Raw genomic sequence first — 17,895 nt, forward strand, 5'->3', positions numbered from 1 at the left:
GTGATTCTACGACTTTTTTTTTTAACATCTCCTAAAATTGAGGTGTATCTTACAACCAACCTTGTGATGGTTTCATTTGCATCATTGTTTCCTTTTTGGTGTGTCTTAAAACAGATGGTGTCCTGAATTCAGTGGAGATGATGGGGAAATAAGTGTTTTTCATGCAGACAGGGTTAGGATCATCTCAGCCCAGTGGTCTGACAAACAGGAGTTGTGGCTGTCGTGACAGTGGGGTGGGCTAGAGTCTAAAACATCACCCCCGTTTGAAGTGGCTTCTGTGGTCATTGCATGGTGAGACTGGCTGTTGGATTTTCTCGTTTCAAAGCTTCTTGGTATTTACTCTGCCTACATCCATCACTATCACGTTCACTTCATTTATGTTGACATAACCAAATCTGTATTGGCAGAAACTTACAGTTCTGGCCCCGAGAAGAAAAGACAGAATGGAATGAGACCACTTCAGGTGCTTCCCTTTTCTGAGTTTTGAAAGATATTCAGTAATGAGCATCTCTCTGTTTTACTTTAAATGCATCCAAAATTAGCACCTTGTTTTTGCCAATTAAATTCCTGGTCAAAAACAAGTGATTACTACACATATATTAAAAGTCAATGTTTTCAAAGACAAAAGCTTCAAAAGAACGCAGATAAACTGAGACAATGGCTATAACACTATCCACCAAGTGAATAGTGCTTTTATTCTTATGCAGTGTTTGTCACATGTGCTCTTATTTTTCACCCTAACCATAGCCCTCACGTAGATTACAGGTGAGGAAACTGAGGCCCGAAGATTTGTTGCCAGTTTTCTAAGACCGCACAGTTAGGGGTCAACCACGGGCTTATTTCGCCCATACTTTGCTGCCCCCGTAGAGGTGAGACAGCTGGAACACATGTTTGCCTCAGTGCCCTTTCCTGCCTGCTGTCTGGGGTCTAGTGTCACCCTGTTACTTTGTCCAAATCTAGTTTTCCATCGTGACAGCCTCAGCATAGCACGTGTATTATGCCTTTACCTGTAGTAAATGTGGGTGATCCAAAGGTAGTGGGTGTATAATATTGTCACTTACAGTTAGTTTCATATACTGGTGCACTTAGAAGAGCTGTCTGCAGATAAATATACACTATTTTTTTTTTTTTTTTTTAAGGAGCCCTGGTGGCCTACTGGTTAAAGCACTTGGCTGCTAACCGAAAGGTCATCAGTTCAAACCCACCAGCCACTCTGTGGGAGAAAGATGTTGCAGTCTACTTCCATAAAGGTTACAGCCTCGGAAACCTTCTGGGGTAGTTCTACTCTGTCCTGTAAGGTCACTCTGAGTTGAAATCGACGCAACAACAGTGTACTGTTTTTAATTGAAAAAGACCAAGATACAGAGTAATAGAATATGATGCGGCTTATGCTACACACACACAAATAGACATTTCTGGCATCCCTTATACCAGGTAAGTGTGTATAAATGCATAGAAAAGGGTCTAGAAAGATCCACATCCCTCAGGCAACAGTGGTTCTTCTGGGGAGGGGACTGAGCCTTGGGAGGCAGTGAACAAGCCAAACTTTTGATTGTATGTGATTTTTTTTTTTTTTTTTGCAGTAAAAATGTTTTTTATTTCTCAGGACTCTTTCAGTTGCAACTTGTGAGATTATCCAAGCCACACTAGTTGTGAGGGGAACAGATGAGACACAGCTTCGTTCAGGAGCATAACCGATGAGCCAGAACCTAGTTTTTCTCCATCCTCACGCAGGCCCACCCTCAAGTGGCCAGGTGGCTTGGCGAAGCTGTGCACCTCCTCTCTCCTTCCAGTCTAGTGAGAGCTGAGACTCTGTGCCCTTCCTCTTTCCTTCCAGTCTAGTGAGAGCTAAGACTCTGTGCCCTTCCTCTTCCTTTCCAGTCTAGTGAGAGCTGAGGCTCTGTGTACTTCATCTTCCCATCCAGTCTAGTGAGAGCTGAGACTCTGTGTACTTCATCTTCCCATCCAGTCTAGTGAGAGCTGAGACTCTGTGCCCTTCCTCTTCCCTTCCAATCTAGTGAGAGCTGAGACTCTGTGCCCTTCCTCTTCCCTTCCAGTCTAGTGAGAGCTGAGACTCTGTGCCCTTCCTCTTCCCTTCTAGTCTAGTGAGAGCTGAGGCTCTGTGTACTTCATCTTCCCATCCAGTCTAGTGAGAGCTGAGGCTCTGTGTACTTCATCTTCCCATCCAGTCTAGTGAGAGCTGAGACTCTGTGTACTTCATCTTCCCATCCAGTCTAGTGAGAGCTGAGACTCTGTGCCCTTCCTCTTCCCTTCCAGTCTAGTGAGAGCTGAGACTCTGTGCCCTTCCTCTTCCCTTCTAGTCTAATGAGAGCTGAGGCTCCGGGTACTTCATCTTCCCATCCAGTCTAGTGAGAGCTGAGACTCTGTGCCCTTCCTCTTCCCTTCTAGTCTAATGAGAGCTGAGGCTCTGTGTACTTCATCTTCCCATCCAGTCTAGTGAGAGCTGAGACTCTGTGCCCTTCATCTTCCCTTCCAGTCTAGTGAGAGCTGAGACTCTGTGCCCTTCCTCTTCCCTTCCAGTCTAGTGAGAGCTGAGACTCTGTGCCCTTCCTCTTCCCTTCTAGTCTAGTGAGAGCTGAGGCTCTGTGTACTTCATCTTCCCATCCAGCCTAGTGAGAGCTGAGACTCTGTGGCCTTCATCTGCCCTCCCAGTCTAGTGAGAGCTGAGACTCTGTGCCCGTCATCTTCCCATCCAGTCTAGTGAGAGGGCTGAGACTCTGTGCCCTTCATCTTCCCTTCCAGTCTAGTGAGAGCTGAAACTCTGTTAAAGCCTGAGCTAAATGATCTTCATCCGTGAGGGGGTCATTGGTCCCTTCCTGAACCACCCCTCTGCCGTAGGTAGGCCTCGCCACCTCATGAGGTGAGCTTGCCCAGACCACTTCCCACCACCCCCCCACCCACCACTGCAGAGCATCCAACAGGGTGACAGCATATGCTGCTGCTCGGCCAACACCAGAAGTGCCCTGAACTTGAGCCTCATGCAGTATAAATCCTCTGTGCTTTCAGGTTCATCACTGTTTATGCCCTTCTAGTTTCCTTTACGGGAAGCCTTTCAAAACAAAAAAAGAGCAGGGCCTATGGTCCCACTTTGATAATTTCATGCTTCATTTTTATCTTCTTAAAACTTCAAATACACAAAAAAGTACACTTATGACTCAGCTTCAGCAATTATCAATATCAGGACCATTTGTCTAGCCTCTAGCCTGCCTCTCCTCCTCCCCGCTGGATTATTGTGAACAAATCCAACCACTCATTTCATCTCCACGTGCTTCACGGTGTAGCTCTGAGAAATAAGGACTTCTTTTTTTTACCATCGTAGTACCATTGTCACACCTTTTAAAAAATTCCTTGTAGGTTGTGAAATATCCAATTCGTTCCATTTCCCCAGTTGTCTCATAGATGTAATGAGAAATCAGAAGCCAGACAAGACCCACCATCACACTGGATGCTGTCTCCTAAGACTCTCAACTCCTAACACTTTCTATCTTTTTTTTTTTTTTTCCTCCCCATGTAATGTATTTATTGGAGTGACTGGGTTGTCTATCCTGCAGAATTTCACCCCATTTAGGGCTGTGGATTGCATTCCTGGTCTCATATAGCGTGTTCCTCTGCCACCTGTGTCTCCTGTGAACTCATATTGATCGACTGATGTGATTGGCTGGCTCTCTTGCTCAGGAGGGGCTCTGCTGGCTGCCTGGTTGCCTTGCCAGGGACTGTCTCTGCAACTCGAGGGGCCGATTCTTCACACCCACTTCAACCTGCTGAATTCCTGCACCTCTTGTAGGACGTGCGGTTTTACCTTACAAGACCAGTGAAAATATTGGTTCGTGGGAACATTGGTTCATGGGTGAGATGCTCGTTTTAAGCAGGAAGAGGAACTAACTTTATAAATGGCCAGCTCGTGAGTTAATTTTTGGCTTTTGCGACGGCGTGTGCATCCCGATGTCGCTCAGATGATGAGAACAGGCTGCCCCCTGCCTCCTCCCCAGGGGCTGGTAAAGCTGCCCAGGCTGTCGACATTCGCATGTGTAGTGACAAGAAAGGTGGACTTCCAAATAAAAAAAAAAAAGCACTTGTGGAAGAGAGAGAGTTGAAATGTCTATGGTCTGATTTTCGCTGCTTATGTGCAATTCTAAACTTTGAGGAGGAAATACGTAGACTTTAAACTAGATTTTATGCCGTTTTGCCCTCCAGGAGGCTTCAGCCAAGAAGAACTTTTGAAGATCTGGAAAGGACTCTTCTACTGCATGTGGGTACAGGATGAGCCTCTGCTGCAGGTAACACGCGCTTCCCACTGTCAGATGACTGTGCTTTTGGCGTGGATGGGTAATAGAGGCCTGGTCCTTCTGTAACTGTCAGTCCCCTGATTTGTTGTTGGGTGCCGTTGAGTGGATTCCATCTCATAGCAACCCTGTAGGGCAGAGTAGAACTGCCCCATAAGGTTTCCCCAGGCTATAATCTTTACAGACACAGATCACCAGCTCTTTTTTCCCCTAGAGCGGCTGATGGGTTCAAACCGCCAACCTTGGGTTAGCATCCGAGTGCATAACCAGGGGACCACCAGGGCTCCTTCAGGCCCCCAATGTACCCAAGCAAGTAGAGACCCGTTGCTTCCGTCACTGAGTTCTCACCTCTTGTCCATATGGAAGGCAAAGAGAGTGGTGTCAGAGCATTGAGGTTGTTAATTATCTCTTCAAATAGTGACAGATACCCATAGGGTGTAGATTTATTATTTCTCTGCCACAATTTTATGGGTCCCATTTGGGTTTTTATATTACTTATTTTGAGGTTTCTGTTTTGTCTTTAAGTTTGTTGTTTGTTGTTTGTTGTCAAAAATAGCACGAAATAATGCTAGTCTAAGATCCAGGGCTCCAGGCTCACCCATCTCTGCCACAGCTTCACCGGGTAAACAGGGGCAAGACAGCCACCTCTCTGGGTGCTCGGCTCTTCATAAAGTGAGCAGCAGGCCCTCGCAGCTGATGCTGCTTCTGACTCAAAGCTCAGTAGAGACCTCACATAGGGACTAAAATGTGTGTGTACATTGGGCCCCGTTTTGTGAGCCCGCTGAGCCCACCACCATGTAAGGAAGTGCTTTTCAGTGTTAAAAAAAAAACTTGCTCTTGCCGCATGCAAGCAGACCTGCCTTTGTGGAAGCAGAGGGGTCGGCCTTGAGGGTGCCTCAGGCATGTAAGAGTTCACGGGGAGATTTTGCTTTCCTGACGCACAGCCTCGGCACCCCCCCAAGCCACGCAATCCTGTGGTTGGGCTTACTGCTTCTACTCCACTGAACATATTTTGAGTAGGACAGCAGGGCAAAGTATTTGTAAATTTCATTCCAAAGTAACAAAGGAACAGCTTTAGTGGAGGCAGAAGATATCGAGGGGAACACCATTTTGAAGTCTGGGAGTGCCTCTAACATGGATAAGGAAGATATCAGGCTAGGTGAAGTGCCAGCCATTCTTTGCTGATGTAACCTCGTAAAAAGAATTCCCCTGTCGGACACTCCCCATGGCAGGACCCGAACCCCGAATTCTCCCCGCAGGCGAGTCCTCCCATCTCAGCAGGCCAGGTTCTTCTGATTACACCCTTGTCCCGGACAGAACACCTCAAAGGACGCTATAACCTTTGCTTCCCTAGGCTCTGGCTTTCCCATCGAGCACTGACCAAGCTGTGGGTTTAGTCTTGTGGGGCAAGAATCCCCAGTATCCAGCCACAGTCAAGTCAGCCTTTTGTCTTTTGGGTCTCAGATTATTTGGGGAATTAGAATGGAAACTGAACTTACACTAGTAATTTTTAAAGCAAGGAGCGCTGGACCTGATAGCTAGAGATGCTTTTTGAACCTACAGTGTTAACAGCTCTGAGGCATATGAAGTTGACATGGTAGTTTGTCGAAATTGGGAATTTCATGTTGGATGCAGTTCACACTCCCCTTACTCATTTCTTAATGGAAGTGACATGGAAAACAGGAGGGACAGGTTTCCCACCAGCAGGTGCAAGAGGACACAGACCCCGGTGCTGTCATCTCAGTATTGCACCCAATAATCCCAGTGTTTTCCCCCACCCACCCCGCAGGAGGAGCTAGCAAACACGATATCCCAGCTCGTCCATGTTGTTAACAACTCAGAGGCGCGTAAGTCTTGGCTTTTTCATGGCTTTCAAAACTTCCTTGGTCATCGGCTTTGGTAACTTCCTAGGAAACCTGCTCAGTACAGTGTCTCTCCTTTCTACAAAGTTGCAGTTTTCCAGGGTGCTAATGTAACGCGATGAGCCTAATGCTGAGTATGTAGACAGACAGCAGGTGACAAGCTGTCTCCTGTTAAAAAACAGGATGAACTCGGATGTGGACTTGGTACGAGGGCAAAGGAGTGTCTCATGGAGTCTCATACTTGACATCTCAAAGATTTCTAGAAACTGTTGTAAGAAAAATTCCTGCAGAGCCTCACAAGTCTCAGCTGTTTAATCCTCTTTGAGGTTGTGTCTACATAAGCCAGTGTTCACAGTAACTCGGGATGCCAGGTTATCTTCCCCAAGGTTAGAGCCATGGAAGGACCTCATTAGGAAAGCTATAAAATGCCTTCTCTTTACCAAAAAGAATAAGCAAAGAGAAAGATTAATTAAGAGATTTCTGAGGCATTTGGGTTTTGAGTCCATACAGAGGAAGAAAAAACCAGCAGAATTTGTTTGTTCTGCTTAGCGCTCCTACGAACAAAACTATCCCAATGGTTTTAATAACTTTCAGGAGTCCTCTGACTTTTAGCAGGGTTTCAGCTGAGTAGTAATGAACAAATTTTTACATCTAGAATATAGGATAGGTTTGCAGATAGCCAAAAAGAATTGTGGGGAAAAGAAGCAAACCAGTAAAAAAAAAACAAACAAAAATATTTTGAATGACAAGGTGCTAGTTTCATGGCTCAGAAGAGATAAATAGAATGTTTTGTGCTATAGTCCACCCATGTGATGCCTAACATCAGACAAAAAGTTGAGTTTCTACATGGGTCATACAAGTATTAATCAAAATTAACAGTTCTGGAGGAATTGTTAGGTATAAGTGTGATGGGAAGGGCCAGCAGACATCCTTAGGATCAGAGGATGTTTTGATTTTGAGAGGAACATGGCTTAGTAGTGGATAAAGAAAAACATCCACGGAGCACTCTAACTGAACATGAAAATAACACCTGACTTGCTGTTGTAATAATATGCTTTTATTTAAATGTAAAAGAAATTATTGAGCATATTTATTTATTGGCCAGAGTTTCTATATGTCAAGGATTCCTGAGACGAGTAAATGATCAATGATCATAGTTTTTTTCTCTTCATTATTTTCTTGCTGTGTGGTAGCATGTTAACATGAGGACCAAGCATTCAGAGACTTTTCTTCCTGCAGAGCACCTGTTCATTCAGACCTTTTGGCAAACCATGAATCGAGAGTGGAAGGGGATTGACAGGCTGCACCTGGACAAGTACTACATGGTAAGACCGCAGGGGCTTTTTGTCCAAATTCACTTCAAAAGCCCTTGTGGAGAAGAGAATTTTCAGTGTTTTAGAAGCTATAGAAAAGTTCGCTTATGAAGCAGAGCAAGTTCCCTGTGAGCACACACCGTTTCCTTCCACATGGAGCTTGCTTTGTTTCATAAGTGAACAGACTGTTTTGGCTGTCATGGGAGTGGACTTGGGGGGCCATTAAACTGAAGAAACCAAACCCATTGCCATTGAGTCAATTCCGACTCATAGCGACCGTATAGGACAAAGTAGAACTGCCCCATGGGATTTCCAAGGTTGTAAATCCTTAAGGAAGCAGTCTGCCACATCTTTCTCCTGCAGAGCGGCTAGTGAGTTCAAACCACCAGCCTTTCAGTTAGTAGCCCAGTGCGTTAACCATGCAGCTACCAGGGCTCCTGGAGGGGTCATCAGACTATACCAGCTTCGTTGCTCTCCCGGCTCTGCGGAGCTGCTGTGATTTTCCTTTCCCATTTATGACAGAAGTCCTTTCTCTACAGCTGACCCGTCTGATCCTGAGGCAGTCCTTTGAGGTGCTGAAGCGAAATGGCTGGGAAGAAGGGTTAGTCAACTGTGTGTTAGCATTTGGTAACCTTAAAACTTTTACGGTGCTAAAGCATATTATCAACAGATTTTTTTTTTTTCATAATTAGATTCACACAGGACCACAGATAAAAAAAAAGGTTTTGTGTTTTATGCAATAGAGTGTTTTTTGATTAATCAGCTAATATTAATTGCCTGATCTAGGCCCACTGCTATTGATTGTTACGAGAAAGAAAAGCCATCTTTGCCTGTAGGAACTTGGAACCCAGTAGAAACAAAGTAGTGAAGCATGGGTAACAATTAACCTTTTATACCAATTCTAATGACTGCTTTTTTCCTTTGAAGATCTTGTTAGCCTTGGCTTTTTTTTTTTTTAATATAAAATGTATTTTTGTTGAGAATATACACAGCAGAACATTCAACAATTTCTACATGTACAATTCAGTGACAGTGATTATATTCCGGGAGTTGTGCAACCATTCTCCCTCCTCTCCTGAGCTGTTCCTCCCCTGTTAACATCAACTCACTGCCCCCTAAATTTCCTGTCTGATCATTTGAATTGCTGGTGTCAGTTTGATCCCACATAGATAGATCTTAAAAAGGCATAATGCTCAAGGCTGTCTTCTTTACTAGCTAAGCTAAACTATTGTTTGGTTTTAAGAAGACACCAGGGGATATTTTTGGTTTAAGGTTTAAAGATTATCCCAGGGCAGTAGTTTCAGGGGTTCATCTAGCCTCCGTGGCCATTAGCCTTGCACTTTTAATGGACTGTTTTGCGTTTGATTGTTACGCAGTGTGGGCACTCGACTGAACATGACTGGTTTCTCTTGGAGAAGAGAGGAATGCTGCATGCTGAAGCTAACAGACCCGTGTGTATTTTTTCCCTTAGCCGAATTAAGCTTCTTCTAGACGTCTTAATGAAGGAGATCCTGCATCCTGAGAGCCAGTCTCCGAATGGAGTGAAGTTCCACTTCATTGATATTTACCTGGATGAACTGTCCAAGGTGGGAGGGAAAGAGGTGAGAGGACGTGAGACATCCTACCAGCCATGCAGCAAAGCCACAACTAACCTGAACGGAAGCTGGGTTGGCTCTCTGGTGAAGGCCCAGATGAGTTGTTAATCAGATGCCCTCTGTCCGCCCTCAGCCTGCCCGGTAACCATAGCAACACTGAATGCTTTCGCCTGGCTTTTGACCCGGCGTCCCTGGGCGGTGAAAATGGTTAATGCGCTCGGCTGCTAACCGAATGGTTGGAGGTTTGAGTCCACTCGAGGCAACTCAGAAGAAAGGCATGGTGATCTGCTTCTGAAAATTCAGCCATTGAAACCCTATGGAGCAGTTCTGTTCTGACGGATATGGGGTGGCCAGGAGTCAACAGCACCTGGTTTGGTTTTTTGTTTTTTGTTGTTTTTTTTAAATCTTTTGACTCCATCATTCCCCTTCTAGGAGTACACCCTAAAGAGCTAGTAGGGCGTGTGGACAGAGCCCTAGGCACCGAGGGTGGACATCGCAGTCATACTGTGAAGCAGAACTGGAAGCAGTTGACACAATCAAATAAGGCATTTGATAGCAGAGAGACATGCTCAGGGTGGACGGAGCTTTTTTAAAGCAGTAGGGAAAACGCAGTAGATAAAGCTGTATCAATGGCTTGATCTTCTTTGAAAGCAGAGATTCATATAACCAGACACGGAGCTGGGAAGAAAGCATATATTTTTTTTTATCATATTTATCTGAATTGGGGGTTATGATTAATTTTTACTTACTTTTTCACAAGTGTTCTGCAGTTAGCATTTTTTTTTATATAAAGAGAATATAAATGTTACATTAAAGAAAGAATTCCCCCGTCTTATGCTTCCAGATAAGATCCGTATAGAATGTCTCCATAAAGTAGGGCGTATGCACATTGAAAATGTACAGTAATGCAGTCTGGACTGGGCAGGTTTCTTTGGGTTACTGCATTGGGGTAGCAGGGTGGCTAGAAGTGCTGCATGACGTTGGAGCAGGGTTCCAGGTATCAGTGGGTGGACATGCAAAGGGCACTCTGGACGGTGTGAGAGAGGCATCATTCAGTCTGATTCCGCCTGGGTGGAAGTGCAGACACGTCCTTTTTCAAGGACATGTCAGAAAGAATAAAAAGCTTTCCCCCCCCACCTCACTTTTTCTTTCCCATTTTATTTCTAAATTGCAGCTTCTGGCCGATCAGAATCTCAAGTTTATTGATCCATTCTGCAAAATTGCTGCCAAGACTAAGGAGTAAGTGGTTCATGTGTTGGTTTTTTCTTGCCTCAGTTGGTGCTTAATTGTGGAAATGTACAAATTGTTTTCCATTGTGGGGCATGACATGAGAGACCTGCAGTGGTTATCCAAAACTAAGAGCAACCACGTTCTTGACTCCCACTAGCAAAATACTGGAGGCTTTTGGAAAGGAATGGGCTCCTCTGGGTTTGACCTCAGCAGTTCTGGGAACCAGGCCCTCCCAGTCCTCTTTGGTTCTGTCACACAAAGAGCCCCTTCTGCCTTCTGTCCCTGGCCTCATCAGCAGCTTGTTGTTGGCTCCTCGCAGCCACAGGTGATGAGCCAGGTGCTTGCTCACGTGATGATCAGTCAGCCCAGTGGCTGATAGGGTGTGCTGTCGCTCTCTCCTACTTCTGTACCCTCAGCACTCCTTGAAACACCACAGCCCAGGCCATTCTTCTTAATCCCCTTCTCTCTGTTGTGCTTCCCCCTTCAGCCACACGTTGGTCCAGACAATAGCGAGGGGTGTTTTTGAAGCCATCATGGATCAGTCTCCTTTTGTACCTGAAGAGGTGGTGGAGGAGCAGAGAACCCAAGCGGGTGACAGCCAGCCCTCTGAAGAAGAGATCTCTGAGGGTAATGAGATGACATGGAGAAAAACGATCAGCAAAAAGAAGACAGGTACAAGAATCTCCTCAAAAGGTCATATTTTTCCTGGGTAAAACGCTTGTCAAACCCAACAATGTTTTTTAATACATTTTGTGGAATCTCACTGAAAACAACCTGGAATTCATAGAAGACGGCTCTGCCTTAGGGTGCTCCCCCTCCCCCAAGAAAAAAAGCAGAGGCATAGTAAGACAGCTGTGCCTGGGACGGGGTCTTCTGGGGAACCCCTAAGTCCAGCTACAGTGCACCCCTCAAGCTTCTGTGTCTCTCTGGGTTTCGGGGCTTCCTCCAAGGATTTTGTTGTTGCTATCGCTGTTGGTTTGGGGGAGTTTGGTGTATTTTAAGTATCCTGATGTGGGCTTGTACCTGTATGAGTGTTCTCTGTGGAAGACCTGAGATTTATAGTTACACTCCAAACGGCTCTCCGATGATCTCACGACTTCCTTCAGTTCTTTTTCTTTGGATGTTTAAATATCTCCCAAGACTTCCGTGCAGTCCAAGCCTTTGAAATGACACCCCATCAAAGCTCTCTCAGTGATTTGCAGCATCTCAGTGCTTGCATCAAGTATACGGTTAAGTTAGAGGACACCACACTTGGAAATATGGTACAGCCTTGACAGCAGAGATGTCAAAAACTAATGGCCAAGGAAAATTTAATAGAAGTGAAGGAAAAAAAGAGGCAGGATACAAAACTATGTAGGAGGAACCTGATTTATTTTAAACATTTATATATGTCTGCAAAAGAGAATCTGGAAAGATACGTACCAAAATGTCAATAGTTAGCCCTGGGTGGTAGAATTATGGGTGATTTCTGTTTTCTTTATACTTTTCTAAATTGTCTACAATGATCATGTATTATTTTTTAACCAGAAAAAAAACAAGTCTTTAAAAGAAAAAGGAATTATTCTGATTTTAGATGGAGTGTAGGTGGCCGAGTTAATGAAATGTTCTTGAGCTAATTCTTCCTAATCCTGGGAGCAGTCTCTGGGCCTCTTCTGCTTGCCGTGTTTTTGCCGGTCTAAATCAGAGACCTCTCACTCTTTCCCGTTTGCAGGTACAGAGATCTCCCAGTTTCTTCATTAAACATTTATTGAGACCCTACTGGGTTAAACCCTGCTCTGTCTCCTCCAGGCCGGCCTTGAAGCCACTCCAAGAATGAGCTTAAAACCAAAAAAACAAATCAGTTGCTGTCGAGTTGATTCCGACTCAGAGCGACCCTATAGGACAGAGTAGAGCTGCCCTGTAGAATTTCCAAGGAGCACCTGGTAGATTCGAACTGCCAGCCTTTTGGTTAGCAGCCGCAGCTCTTAACCACTACACCACCAGGATTTCCACGTTGCAAAAGTAGCCCAGAAGTGAGAAGAGTCCTCAGCTCTGATTCATAGGTTGGTCCCCTTCTTCCTAAGCTGCTGACACTCTTTGAATTGTATTTTTAAGTGCTTAAAGTCAGGTTCATATAAACTCATTATGTTTCCCGAGGCGGCCATAAGGAGCACAGGTGACACAGTGGTTAAGCACTCAGCTGTGCACTGAAAGGTCGGCTGTTCAAACCCACTGGCCACTTTGTGGGAGAAAGATGTGGCCGTCTGCTCCCATAAAGATCACAGCTTTGGAAACCCTATGGGCAGCTCTGCTCTGTCCTATAGGGTTGCTGTAAGTTGGAATGACTTGATGGCAATGGGTTTTTTGTTTGCTTGTTTTGAGGTTTTAATTTTTTTGAAATATTAAAAAAAAATCCCATTGCCATCGTGTCAGTTCCAACTCAGCAACCCTATAGGACAGACTAAACCTGCCCCATAGAGTTTCCAAGGAGTGCCTGGTGGATTCAAACTGCCGACCTGGTTAGCAGCCGTAACTCTTAACCACTACGCCACCAGGGTTTCCCATGAAACATTAGTGTTCTGCTATAATAAGCTTTTACCAAGGTCCCAAACTTTTATCTGAAATCGGGGACAGACTCCTGAATTCCATTCTCCTTATCATAGTCAAGGACAACATGTGCCCTGACTCATTGGCCAAGTCCGCTAGCTCCAGCACTTCCCAGTCGCCTCCGTGTTGACAGGACGAGGGGCAGGGTAGGGAAACCGAGGAGGAGGCCAGGCAGGCTGTGTGTGGGTTAGCTGTGAAGGTGGCATCCGGCGTGGGCAGCCTGGCTTCTCCAGACCCATCCTCGGTCCCAGGGACCGAGCAACCAGATTATCTTTGGGAAATGACAAATATATTTGTAGATTTTTCCCTTTTAAAGAAAAACACTTTTTCAGTCAAAGACACTTCATTAGGTGGTGGCTCGTCTAGAAGTAGTCCTTGCTGTGTGAAGTCTGTTAATAGGAAGAATTTTGTCTTTGGATGTGTTTTGATAGCCCTAAGCAAGCGTCGCCCAGCAGATGGCGTCAGCGATGACAGTGAGAGAGACAGCGTGGGTGCCTGTGAAGACCCTGGGCCACTGCTCCAGGTCGGTGGTGGTGTTGCTGTGTGTAAAGCATAGATTCCTGTGGGTTGGCCCAGCTAATTGGGAATTAGGGTCAAAGCTAGTTCGGCCGGAAGGTTGGTGCTAAAGTTCCTTTTAATCCCTTCAGTCACTGGAAAATGTCACCTTCCTCTTAATGAGCTCATTTGAGACAAAAGCCAAACCCACTGCCGTCGAGTCGATTCTGACTCATAGCGACCCTATAGGACAGAGTAGAGCTGCCCCATAGAGTTTCCAAGGAGCGCCTGGCGGATTCAAACTGCCAACCTCTTGGTTAGCAGCCGTAGCACTTAACCACTACACCACCAGGGTTTCCTATTTGAGACGAAGGAAGTCAAATATGATGGAAGTTGCAAAGTTGTCCGTCCTCGTTTTGGTTTTAATCCTTAAGATCTGCCCTATTCTGCACAATAAAGACGGCTTCAGTGATAGTCTTCAAATAAAAGGAAGTTTGCTACTCGACCAGGTTCAAATGGAAATTCCAGATGGAACTTAAAAAGAAGTACACCCAGCTTCTCTCAGAAATAAAACATGAACCTTTCAAAGATGCCGCTTCCATTTATGGTTAGCACGTGTTAGCACACGTGAGTTCAGGCTGTCGTGTTGCAGAGTGCTTCCAGGATCCATGTACCTGACATAGACGCGGCCTGCTCAGGCAGTGTGCTTTCCTGCGGATTTATGCTTTATTTCTCTTTTCACGTAGTTTGACTATAAGGCTGTTGCTGACCGACTGCTGGGAGTAACCAACAGAAAAAACACCCCTCCCTTCAACAGGAAATGTCTCTCTAAACTAATCAAAAAGTAAGTGATTGGGTAAGAGGATTTCATGTGATCATTCACGTTCAAGTCCAGTCCTTTCGTTTAGCAGGGCCTGGTGGTGCAGTGCTTAAAAGCTCAGCTGCTAACCAACAGGTCGGCAGTTCGAATCCACCAGCCACTCCTTGGAAACCTTAGGGGGCAGTTCTGCCGTGTCTTGTCGGGTCACTATGCGTCGGAATCAACTCCGTGGCAATGAGTTGTTTGGTTGGTTAGTAGGACTAGCTATCATCAGGCTTACCTTTTTTCTTTGTCCTTCAATGCTTTTATCCATAGCAATGTAACATTCACAGATAATTGAAAGATTTAATGGAAAGCAGCCTGCCTTCAAGTTTTATTTTTCAGATGCAGCTTTACCCCTCTACCCCTCCTTCACCCCCTACCCCACCTCCCAATACGGCTGTGTCAAATGTGTGGTTAATTCAGTAGTCCTTGTTGATGTTACGACCACCATGTTCCTGTGGTTTTGGACAGGGCCCTGGGGCATGTTGTGATCAGTGGCTGCTAAAAACTAAGAACGATCCCATTCTTTATATGAGCCAGGCCCTGTTTGAGATTTCTGAATATATTAAATCAAAGGTTTAATGGAAAGCTCCCTGCCCTCAAGTTTCATTCTTCAGATACAACCATACTCAGCCCTTTTAGCCACTTTAGAATGACACAAAGGGAAGTCTTGATAATGTTTAAAACTGATAGATGGAGAAAGAGGCATGTAAATGGACCACTGAAGTGTCAGCTGTTGGTGTGCTATTAAGATCAATAAGGATTTAGTTCTTTCAGCCCTCTACCCCACCCCCAAATATGGCTACGTCAAACGTGTGGTTAATCCATTAGTCCTTGTTGATGTCACCACGACCGTGGTTTTGCCACAGAGCCCTTTGGCATCCTGTGATCCATGGCTGCTAGAAAGTAAGAGTGATCACATTCTTTATATGATCCAGGCCCTGTTCTGAGCATTCTGCCTATATGAAATCATTTCCTGGTTTCCATAATTTTCTCCACTTTGTAGATAGGTTAACTGGGGTACAGAGAAAGTGAAGAACCTGCCCAAGGTCACACAGCTATTAAAGGGTGGGGCTGGAAGCCTCCCCTCCCCTGGCCCCAGTGCTCTGCTTTAGGATCCATGCACTTCATCACCATGCCTCAGCTTCTGCATGCTTGATTTGTGTTCTAGTGCACCAGAAGTTTGTGTTAGCAAAACACCGCTTGGCCTTTCTCCACTCAGTAAGTGAAGGAGGAGAACTGAATGTAAGTTTAGAATAGCTATCTAAACCATTTCTTCCTTAAGAAACAAATAGGGGGAGAAATGAATTCCGTCAGTTTTATTTGGGTGCATAAGGACAGGGTCTTTCGATCAGCATGTCCCTGATGATACTGGCGATAATGGAGGGCGGTGTCACCTGTCAGTTCCTGCCATTACATCAGACCTACTTTCTTTAATGACCTTTCCTCTCTCACGCCCCCTCCTGGAAGGAAAGGGAAGCAAATTGACAGATAATCCAGAGATGGATTGTTCTCAAAGTCACGGACATGTTTATAGAAGTCAGATTTCTTTATAAACTTTTTATCTTTTTCTTTTTCAAAAACAGCTTTATCGAGATATCTTTCACAGAGCACACACTTCACCCATCCATCGGTTGGTTTTTTAACTGTAAACTTTCTTTTCACTACATTGTCTTGATTACATTTGCCATTTCAAGTCTTCACGTGCTCAGTTCGTTGTCGCTAAATACGTCCATCTGTTGTTTAGCCACCACCATTAACCGTTCCTGAATATTCCCATGGAAACTCACTGTCCCCTCTCTTTATTAACTTCTGTTTGTGTTGTTTTTTGTTTTTTTCAGATTCCAAGATCTTTCTGAAGGTAAGTGTCTTGGTCATCTAGTGCTGCTGTAACAGAAATATCACAAATGGATGGCTTTAACAAAGAGAAGCTTATTTCCTTATAGTAAAGTAGGCTGAAAGTCCAAATTCAGGGCATTAGCTCCAGGGGAAGTCTTTCTCTCTCTTGGTCGGCCTTCTCATCAATGTTCTCCTGGACTAGGAGCTTTTCCACACAGGGACCCCGAGTCCAAAGGGGTCCCTGCACTGCTTTCTTGGTGGTATGAGGTCCCCGACTCTCTGCTTGCTTCCTTTTCCTTTTATCTCTTGTAAGATGAAAGGTGGTGCAGGCCACACCCCAGGGAAAATCCCTTTACATTGGATCAGGGATGTGACCTGAGCAAGAGTGTTACTTCCCACCCTAATCCTCTTTAACCACAGGCAGAGATTATGATTTATAACACATAGAAAATCACAAAATGGAGGGGAATCATAGCCTAACTGCATTGACACATATTTTAGGGGGAACACAGTTCAATCCATGACAGTAAGGAAAGCCAGAAGATTATAATTCGTGGTGTTTTAACATGAATATGGACCCCTTTCAGGATATTTATGCCAAATATTGAAAACCAGGATTGAGAGTCGTGTTTTGAAGCCATCTCATAAGCAATGGTGCCCTTAGGTAGGAAGAGGCCATGTGTTAGCACTGCTGAGCCTTAGGCAGAAGCCCCTGAAGTAGCACAGATACAGGAGCTTCCACTCACCATCACAGGGACCCCACGCTGAGCCAGACTCGGCTCTCCCTGCAAACACTCCTCTCGTCTGTGGGTGATGTGGTGGGTGGTTTTTCACTGGTGTTTTAACACGATGAAGTTGTATTACTTTAGGAAGGTTCCGACTGGATCCCTTAGGAAGAGAAGAGGTTTGCTGTCACAGGGTTCCTTGAATTTTGCTATTGTAACCAGTCTAAATCCAGTCATTCCTTTGGACCAAGAAAATGATCCATTGCCACGTACACCCCATGTTGGCCATGACTTTTAATCCATTGCCTCCTCAGTTGAGAAATCCAAGAAGCTTTTTATGTCTGCACTTCCTGTGTCAGCTTTCAGGCTTGGGTTGGAGACATAGTGGGGAATAGGGGCAGTGAGGTAGAAATCAGGGTTCAGGATTTGCCTGGATGAGGTGGGCAGGGGCAGAGTCCTGAAGGTCTCAGCTGACCAGCTGTGCTTTGGTGTCTAGCAGGCAGAATATCTCAGCTCAGTTTTCCTGAGGACATTTCTGCTGATGAAGATGACCATACCATCCATCAAGGAAAGAGTAGGAAGAAAGGAAATAAGCCTTCAGAGAAAACCTACTTAGGAAAAGAGAAAGGTGAGCTGCAAAGCCGAAACTCAAAGAGGGATGAAAAGCAGAGGAGCAGCAGGCCCTGAGGTGGCCAGGCCTGGCTGTTGATGTCATAGGAAGCGCTGCTGAGCCAGTGTCTTCACAGGTCATTAGCGGAGCAAAAAGCCCTAGTTCTCTAATGGCTAGAAAGGAAAGGTATTTTTCAGGTGATTCTCCATTTTCTGCAGCACCCCCTATCCAGCCTCCTTAGACTGAAAGCTTCTTACTCCTAATGGCATCTTTTAAGAAAAAAAGATGGGTTAAGGGTGTAGGAACTGGAGGCAGACAGATACTACTCCTTGGGGGCAGTAATTTAATTTCTACTATGAATCTGGTTTTTACTGTTAGTTTATATTAGATCAAAGAAACCTTTTTGGCCTTAAACATCAGTCGATATCTGAGTAGTATTTCAGTTCCATTTATGTCGAGGAGGGCATGCGGAAG

General features: G+C 45.1%; 1 protein-coding gene across 4 annotated transcripts in view; it reads left to right on the top strand.

The window, feature by feature from the left end:
• The window catches only part of RRP1B (ribosomal RNA processing 1B), a 30,738-nt gene that overhangs the window by 3,723 nt on the left and 9,120 nt on the right, over window positions 1-17,895 (top strand). Inside the window, exons 2-13 of one of the 4 annotated variants that reach the window (XM_064279516.1) lie at window positions 1,140-1,434; window positions 4,216-4,298; window positions 6,094-6,151; window positions 7,406-7,491; window positions 8,019-8,080; window positions 8,951-9,080; window positions 10,249-10,313; window positions 10,792-10,976; window positions 13,322-13,413; window positions 14,132-14,229; window positions 16,089-16,108; window positions 17,308-17,439. In XM_064279516.1, coding sequence (XP_064135586.1) covers window positions 4,269-4,298; window positions 6,094-6,151; window positions 7,406-7,491; window positions 8,019-8,080; window positions 8,951-9,080; window positions 10,249-10,313; window positions 10,792-10,976; window positions 13,322-13,413; window positions 14,132-14,229; window positions 16,089-16,108; window positions 17,308-17,439 — 958 coding nt within the window. In that variant the 5' untranslated portion in view covers window positions 1,140-1,434; window positions 4,216-4,268. Of the gene's footprint in view, window positions 1-1,139; window positions 1,435-4,215; window positions 4,299-6,093; window positions 6,152-7,405; window positions 7,492-8,018; window positions 8,081-8,950; window positions 9,081-10,248; window positions 10,314-10,791; window positions 10,977-13,321; window positions 13,414-14,131; window positions 14,230-16,088; window positions 16,109-17,307; window positions 17,440-17,895 lie in introns of those variants that run through there. The other 3 variants (XM_003419033.4, XM_010598673.3, XM_010598675.3) reach the window with 3 other exon arrangements.

The sequence above is a fragment of the Loxodonta africana genome, chromosome 2 (genome assembly GCF_030014295.1).
Source record: "Loxodonta africana isolate mLoxAfr1 chromosome 2, mLoxAfr1.hap2, whole genome shotgun sequence".
Classification (NCBI taxonomy): domain Eukaryota; kingdom Metazoa; phylum Chordata; class Mammalia; order Proboscidea; family Elephantidae; genus Loxodonta; species Loxodonta africana.